General features: G+C 33.4%; 1 protein-coding gene across 1 annotated transcript in view; it reads right to left on the minus strand.

Moving 5' to 3' along the window:
• LOC410780 (sodium/hydrogen exchanger 9B2) overlaps nt 1-5,801 on the minus strand; it is a 133,925-nt gene extending 128,124 nt beyond the window's left edge. The window contains exon 1 of the mRNA XM_026446255.1: nt 5,381-5,801. Coding sequence (XP_026302040.1) covers nt 5,381-5,406 — 26 coding nt within the window. The 5' untranslated portion in view covers nt 5,407-5,801. The remainder of the gene's footprint in view (nt 1-5,380) is intronic.
• Between the last annotated feature and the right edge of the window lie 3,662 nt (nt 5,802-9,463).

Genomic DNA, 9,463 nt, shown 5'->3' on the forward strand with positions numbered 1-9,463 from the left:
GTTTCTTTATCGAGTTATATTTTTATCTTAATAACTGTAATTAAAATTTCTCCGTTTCTAAATTCTTTGGAAGAGACTCGTCGAACCGAAATAAAGATTCCTCCTTTCAACCCTTCCCTTTCATCCGCTCGATTTACACAGGAAATCCGATAACACGTAAATTCCGTGGAATCGAATTCTAAAACGTTCCGGTTTACATAACTGCCAAACAATTATCGATTTTAACAGGTCAGTGAGTCGAATCGCAACTGAATTCGCGTCTTTTTAAATCTACGATTTTAATATTTAACGCGTGTCCATTGTCCCCTTCTGAATACATTATATCTTTCGTTTCCGTAACAACACGTATTCGAGAAAAAATTAAAAAGAAAGAATGCATGGAAGAATTTTCATTTTTTCTTTTTACATATCGAATCTTCGTCGTTAACGTCGAATTAATATCGAGTTACGTGGAATCAATTTAAATGATCGATTCTTCTCAGCCTCGAATCAAGCCATTTGTCGCGATTGTTTTCGAACACATACGTGATATATGATCTGTTAAATCGATAATTTTTGATCTTTGATTTTTTTGTAATTATGGAATAAACAGAATGAAACTTCCACCTATATTCGTTATTATGGAAGAACAAATATACGTACAATAATCGAATACCAATTTTTTTTCAACGAACAATTGAAAAATATCAACGAAGAAAGGAATAATTGGTTCTCGGTTCTGGGTGTCGGATAAATAAAATTTTAATCGGGGATCGAACTTATTGAAAAGCTGTGGTGGCGAAAAGTGAGTGGTGAAATTTTTTTTTTTTTTTTGGTGACGAATAATGGACTTTTGAACGAATATCGAAGAAGAAAGGGGGAAAAAAAAAAACATAACGAATATCGAACTCGACGAATATAGAGATTTCATCACACACATACATGTATATATATTTCTGGGGAAAAACTGTTTCCATTTCCAATTGTGTAAACGTTAATCGTTGGCGGATATTCGATCAAATTAGAGGGTTGAAATTCGTTCCGCGCGAAAATTGTGATCGTCGAACATCCGCGGGCATAAAACAGAAATAATGAAGCGTGGGCGAAGCTTTTGGCGAACCAGCTGTGCCGAAACGTTCCCGTTTCCGTCTATGAATTATACGTTATTAACCGCGCCACGTTGATTAACGTCGTATGATCGTTTGATTCCGTGAAACAGGCGGCGAGGACCCACGTTTTCCTCGAATAATTCACGCGGCAAGCGTCTAATAATCCAACGTCTATCCAATTTCACCATATCTCGTTGATTTTACTCCCCCGATTCCATGTTCAATTATTATTGTTGAACTTTTTACGTTTTCTCGCACAGCTTTTCGTCACTTTTTTCCACCAATTTTCTTATTGAAGCGTGACAGATGGTAGAAAATTTGATACGTGCATTTTGAAGATTAACAAATCCTTGTGTTGTGGAAAATTTGAATTGAAAAAATTCAAGTGAAAGTGAAAAATTCAAAGTGAATTTTAAAATTACAAATCACAAATCTTTTCAATCGTTATTTCGTAAATCTTGTGACAGGAAAATTTGATACGTACATTTTAAAAATTAACAAATCTTTGTATTTTTGTATTTTTGTAACAGAAAATTTGGATTAAAAATTGAAATTTGTAATGAATTTTAAAATTACAAATCTTTTCAATTACTATTATGTAAATCTTGTAACAGGGAAATTTGATAAATCAATACAAATCCTTGTATTTTTGTATTTTTGTAACAGAAAATTTGGATTGAAAATTGAAATTTGTAATGAATTTTAAAATTACAAATCTTTTCAATTACTATTATGTAAATCTTGTAACAGGAAAATTTGATAAATCAATACAAATCTTTGTATTTTTGTGTTGTAACAGAAAATTTGGATTGAAAATTGAAATTTGTAATGAATTTTAAAATTACAAATCTTTTCAATTATTATTATGTAAATCTTGTAACAGGAAAATTTGATAAATCAATCCAAATCTTTGTATTTTTGTATTTTTGTAACAGAAAATTTGAATTGAAAGTTTTTTAAATTAACGAATCTTTTCAATTATATTATATAGATCATTTCGAAATTTTGTTATCGAAGAAACAACGTAAAAATTGAGATATTGGAAATTGACGAATCTTTGTGTTTTGTAATTATTCAATTGATTTTGAGAAACGAAGGAAGAGAAAGTTTGATTTCGAAATCGGTGCAAAGTTTTGGAAAATGACAATTTTTGGGGAATTTTCTTCAACGATCGTTCAAGTATCCGACACGATATTGATTTTATGAAGCTAGCTAGGTCTGACGCTAATTTATTTACAGAATTCTACATGCTTTCAACAACTTGGTCTTATCAAGGAGGAGTTGTGTAAAGTTGAGGAGGCAATTGTTTGAAAGCTGTCCTCCCAACTTCGTGTTTGACACGCTAGTTTAAAACTTTAAAAAGTAACGTCGACCGTAACTTTATGAATTGTAACTAACTTCAAAATAAGAAAATGAAATTAATCGGGATAACTTTCGGGATAAAATTAATAATGATTTAACGCCTTACCGAGATATAACTTTCGAGAATTATTGTAAAAAAAATACAGTTTTTATTTGCTAAAGCTTTTAAGCTTCAACTTGAACGTCGAATTATTTTTCAAACGCACGCTCCGGCTTGTGAAATATAATATTTTTACATACCCATTTAAAATAAAAAAAAAGACCATACAATTTTAATACAAATTTATTATTCGGCAAAATGTGCGCAGCAAGAAAATTTTTGGACGACAGCATTTCATAATAAAATTTCGCATCTACGCAACTTTCGGCTTTTAAAATATTTTTATCGGAAGATGCAATTTTTCAAAACACTCTAAACGAACAACGTACAATAATGGACGTTGTATAATCCATTAAACAAAAAGGAAAAAAAAAAAAAAATCTAAAATATTTCCATAACAAAAAAAAAAAAAAAAAAGAAAAAAATAGTTGATCACGGTGTCACAAACGATTCAACTTTGAAAAATCTGAAACAGTTTCATTCCGTCTGTACACGAGCAAAGCCAATCCTCCAAAAACTCGGCCGATTCCAATTCAACTGCACGCCACGATGCCCCCATTCTCACCATCGATTTCATCCAGTTCCATTTTTTTCCAAACGCGGTCACCAAACAAAACCGCGCGCAATTCCCGCGGTTTCGAATCGTCCTCCGTCCACAACAACCGGTAAATAACGCTTAATATTCGATTCTATGGAGTGGCGATTATCGGTATCGGTGTATCCGGGCCACGAATCCCCGAGCGAAAATTTTCTGGCGAAATTTAAAAATTAAACGCGAAACAATCGAGCCTGTATAATCGCGGTATCTTTATCCGATCGAATAATTGATCCTGAACGTCGGATTTCTCCTTCGCGATATCCCATCTTCCCTTTGTGCTTCCCAAGAATGAATAGAGAATCGCTGTTTCGATCTAAAATACAGTTTCTCAACCTTTTTTTTTTATCCACTTTCGATAAAGTAGAAATAATTTTGATTTCCAGGGAATAAATTGATCGATAAATGTTAAAATATTTAATATACGTATCTTTGATATTTTTTCGCAAAAAGAGAAAAAGAAGAAAGTCGTTTTCCAACCTAGGGAAAAGTTGAGAATCCATGACCTAAATCGTGTCTGCAATCGCAGATAGAGACGATACAGGGATATGGGGAGTGAAGAGTACACAAAATTATAGGAAGTCAAGTGGCGGTCACTGAAGGATGAAGAGAGGAGGTTGGAACTCGATTCTATGCTCGCTACCAGGAGATTGTAGGCGAGATTTGACGTGGAAGATACAGAGATGGAAGTGTAGTCCTTCGAATGGAACTCTATGTGTACTTTGTATATCCTGATTACACTTTTAGTGTGAGAATGGTTTCAAAGATGTAACAAATCATGTGGAAAAGTTTCTTGGAATTTGGATTGGACTATTTGGATTGGAAATTTATGAAAAGAAATATATATCGATATATATGTCTCTTGTAATTCGTGTTAATTTAATGTTGTGATTTACTATTCTTTGTTGTTATTCTGTATTATGATTCTGGTATTCTATTGTGTGTGTAATAGTATTAGACAGCTAGAATCGCACTAACTGATGCGTAGAAATGTGCACCAGATGGGAACAAACATGTGCAGTACTTGTATATTTTTTTTTTTTTAATTCTTAACCGATCGATATTTCTAAATATATACATATTCTCGTCTATCTAAATTAAATTTACTACATACATTTAAATCCGTAGATTTAGTAAAAATAAAATATTTAAAATAAATAAACCACTTTTTGATAAATTTATAAACGAAAATAATAAAACTTTATCGATCTTCGAATTAAAAAAAAAGTAAATTGCACAAATTAATATAAATTGTATTGATGCGTCCCGATATACGGATATCATATTACATCGAAGAGCAAGGAGGCTCAAAGTAAGTGGAAATTTATTGGAAGCGAAATGCTAGTCGATATAATACAAACTTGAAGTATCACTTCTAGAACTCGAAACGTGACACGATTGAGTATTTGCTGCATATACCGTGACACAAATACACGTCAGATTTGGAGGATTCTTTTCAAACACGTGACTATCTATCTATCTATCGCGAGCTCGCGTTACCATCGAAAAATTTGTCGAATATCTTTCTTCCGATTCATCTTTCATCTTTACTTTTCGTATTATTAAAAATAATTGAACTTAATGAATGTAAAAACCACGTAAGTTGAAGAAAAGTCAACTTATTATGCAAATCAATACGTAAAGTACGTATTAAATATTGCTAAAGAATTCCTGAACAGCCATCTGTCTTTTTATTCGAAGAGAACGGTTAAAATTTTACGTTGCGATCGACGCGCTATCTATTTGCACTTTCAATGTCGGTAATCAACTGGAATTTGAAATTTATCTCGCGAAATATAAAACGAATGATACGCAATAAACGTTTCTTTATTAACAATCTATTAATTATCTCAATCGATTATTGTAATGTACAAAAATAAATTTCTCTGACAACGATAAAGCTCATAAATTTCAACCATTCCACGCAATCATTAACGAAATATCAATATTAAAAATTTATAACTATTTGAACACTAATTAAAAAAGGCATACTTGACCGCAGTTTCCTCTCTAATAGAGGATAATAGAGAAACTATTAGAAAATTTTACAAAATGTAATAATATATATGTAACAACATAGAAAGAACACAAAGTTAAGCATACTAACTGCCATATCATTGAAACGAACACGCAATTTCTAAACTAATCTAATACGTGTTTCGTATTTTCATAGTTTCTTTTGACCATCGAACGTAAGAAAGAAGCGAATATAAACAAATAATATCATGTACTCACTCTTCCGTCGTCCAAACGAAGACCATAACCTTTCTTCTGTGTGATTTTTCGAGATGCGTACAGCGGGTCCAAGATATCCCGATTTCCAACGATTTCGATGAATTCACTGAGAAGCACAGTCGAAATCCGAACACGGGAAACGTGACGCATTATTTCGATCGTGTACGAATCGAGAAATTAAGCGAAATACCGGTGATCGAAGCAACGAGCGATGGAACGCGCGCGACCGACATGCTGCCTCGATTTACACTGACGCCCCGCCACGCCGAGTTTACACCGTGTCGCGTCCTTAGCTATGGCGTCTATCGATTCCTTTGTCTAATGAAATATTTCTTCGCGCTAACGATATTCGACATGAATACGAATAGTCGATACGAGGCACGTGTTTGCTTATGGAATTTCCTTTGTCAACGTCGAACGTTTCTCGTGCTTTTTTTTTTTAAGTGGTCACGTGGTAAGTTTCGAACGTTTAGTTTTCACGAAAAATATGGCGCGAAATATGAAAATATATATTTACGTACTAGTACATATATATCATTGATACCACTTAAATACATATAAAAAAAACGTTAAATTATGAAATATTCTCACGTGAAAACATGTGAAAATATCGTTCTGCGCGTTAAATCCTACTTTTTACGAATTTTTAATTACAAAATTGTGAAATTTTTACAAATTTACACCGTTAATTAGAAAATATCGATTCTTATGGAGAATTAAAAAATGCCCGATTCCTTAAAATTGAAAAAAATACAAAGAGTCAGAAATTGACTCTGTAAACCTCCCCCAACAAATACCGACTCGCACGGTTTCCACGATTCTACGTTATTAACTCCGATGTCACGGGGGAACAACGAAAGAAGCAGATAAAACTGTCGGGAAGTTCGTATACCGTAGAATTTATGGCTGTATTCAGTGGCCTCCTAGTCGATCCTTCCCTTCTTAGCTCGCGCATTCATCTGCTGAGAGACAGAGAGAGAGAGAGAAAGAGTGAAAGGGAGAGGGAAAGGGAGAGGGGGGAGAGCCACGATCGATGTCCCAATTCAACAGGTGCAGGAACGCGGCGAAGATGCGGGCCATTCTACGCGAATTTCCGGAAATCGCGCCACTCCGCCGCCACCTCCGCCACCATCACCGCCATCAAGGGTGGAGGAGGCGATAAGATTCGCGGCGCTCCTCGTGGAATTCCATCGCGTGATATAGCTCCAAGATTGCCGTCATTTCAATACAAGATGCGCAACTCTGATACCGTTGAAAAGGAAAGAGAAGAGACGAAGAGTTGAATTTCGGTCCGGTGAAAGGGAGAAGAGTCGATGATTTTTCTTTTTTTTTTTTGTGACAATTGAAATTTACGGAATTTATTTATAGGGCAAAGATCGACGACGAGTGATTATTTAATTACGTTATGGAATACTCCGTGGAGATTATGATTTTATATGGGGTGAAAAAGGGAAGATTTAATAACGTAGATGAAATAATGCAATAATAATAATAATAATATAGATATAATATGAATAATGATGGCAAGAATTTCATAACGAAGATTTAATAATATCTAAAAGGATAGATTGAAATTTAATTATAATTAATATTGGAAGAAGAGCAACATTCAATATGGGATTATATAAGAAAATCTGATTAAATTTATGTGTATTGTTGCATTTGTTCCCCTGATCGATTTATTTGTATCCATATTGCGTATCCATACGGAATAATTTCAAAATTTAAAAATTTCATAATGGCATCTCTTGATTGAGATAAATTTTAAAAGAATTCTGTATAAAATTTTCAGTGAATTTATAATTAATCGTATGTATAAATATATAAATTAAATCTCTCCATACATTATGTAGAATAATTGGAGAATTTTGTTAACGATATCATCATTTAACAATGCATTCATTATATCAGAATCTTTGACGTGATTTAAATTATTTTTAACCAAAATTTTATGAAATATCATCAATTGAAACAATTATATTTGCAGATAATTTTATTTGTAGATAAATAAAGTCTGAATTATAACATCAAAAGTAAGTTATAAAAATAGAAGAGAAATTAGGAAAAAGAAAGAGTCATGGTTATTCCACGTAAAATAAATAAGTTGTCAGCACTTTTATCGACACTGATGACTCGTGGATTCTTCTCGTAAATCAAAATCGATCGGGAGAACCAACTATCTTCTTGTAACATCTTCTAGGAAAGTAGAAGTGTTCTAGAAGAAGAATAAACTCTCTTTTAAAGAGGAAATTAGTTCTTGAGGATACGATTAAATTCAACAAGATGATCGATAAAAAGCAGACAACTATGTTATAATTTTTTCTTAATTCACTTTTTACTTTTTTTTTTCTTTTTTTCTTGAATTTTATTCTAATTACAATCCTATGCTTTTCTGCTTTTATCCCAAGAAAAGATTTATAAATTTTGAAAATTTTACCCAAAAGATATCGTCCATTTCGCATTTTAAATCTGAGATACGAAAAATTTCGAATCGTTTTTTTAATCAATGAATAGAGACGTCAAGATTACAAACATCGATATTTTTAAAGTCTATAAAAAAAAAAATAAAAAATAAAAAATAGGACGAAAAGAAAGAAACAGAGTTTTCCAATTGTTGAAAATACGCGTATGCAAGAATTGCATTAACCTGAAAGCTCCGTTTTATCTTCGCTTCTATCGAACGTTAAAATAAAGGATTCGCAGAATTCTATTGTGAATCAAATTGAATGGACTACATTTTTTTTTTTTCTAGTTTAACAGTATTCCGTAATGTCTAAAGTTTCAATAGTATCTACTTTTTTTTTATACCTTTTTATACCTCTTCTTGCAAAAATAAACTTTTACAGAAAAAGAAAACTGCGGAAATAATTCAATAATTCACGTTCACCGAATTAAATTGGAAAAATGATAAAGACTGTAATGTTGAAAAGATAGATCGAGCACTAGATTATTAACAAAAATCAATCAAAAACATTGCTAATTTTAAAACAAAAAAAACAAATTTTAAAAGATGTGTAACAAAGAAGATTTAAGAAGATGCACATTTCTTTTTCTAAGAAATAAAACCTAAAACGAAAGTGAAAGAAAAATTCCAACATCGAATTCTCATTAAATTCTCCGAATTCCCAATCAAAGAACAATTGAAACCAGCGGTTAATCCCTCCCCTATTAATTAAGCAACAGTAGTTCGTTGAAATAACAAACTACCGCGATTTTATCGACGTTTCTAAAGAATAACGGCGACAAAAGGGGGAAGGCCAACAGAGTTCCGTTCCCGTATTTCAGATTCCATTGTTCAAGGTGGGAGAAGCAAGGAGAGAGAGAGAGAGAGAGAAGAAAAGAAAAGAAAGAAAAGGGAGCAACCCAGTCCTTCGGATTCGGGAACAATATTGTCCCCGTTTGACGAATGAAACGTTCCATTCCTGGGACACGCGTTCCCACCTGATATATTCCCAGTAATCACTCATTTTCTTCTCTGTACGTGTATGTATGTATGCGCGCGCGCGAAACGCATGGCCGAATCGAATGAAAATCGACGGTTCGTCGAACGATTTAAATGGCCCTTGTTGAATATAGCCCGTGAAAGAATATAACCGAAAGAGAATTTTCATTTTTCCGTGATATAAATCGAGGGAGAATAACCGATGTCGTTTCAACCCTCATCGAGCTTCTGTCATTCCATCCCTCGATCGTTCCTTTTTTTTTCCATTCCCGATTCCTCCTTTTTTCCCTCCCTTCCCCCTCGGTTTTCCCCAATCGTTTCACTGGTTATCGATGGAGGGAGGGGGGAAAAAAGGGAGAAAAGAAAGGGAGTGACAAATTCGATCAAACGCTCGCTTCATCGCTTTCCAATTACCGTTTAACCTGTTAAGAGAGGTTGGGTAGGTGCGCGTATTTATACGTTTTGACTCTTTCTCGAGTCCGGAATCCGGAAATTATGCATTTCCAAGGAATGTTTCTGTTTAACTTGTTCGAAAAGAAGAAAAGGGAGGGAAATTTGTTTCGAAAAAAGTATTCTGAGCAACAAACTTCCACAAAATGCATCAATTAACTCTTTAACTGTTTCTTGATTCGAATAGAAAG

This window comes from Apis mellifera, linkage group LG1 (assembly GCF_003254395.2).
Source record: "Apis mellifera strain DH4 linkage group LG1, Amel_HAv3.1, whole genome shotgun sequence".
NCBI lineage: Eukaryota > Metazoa > Arthropoda > Insecta > Hymenoptera > Apidae > Apis > Apis mellifera.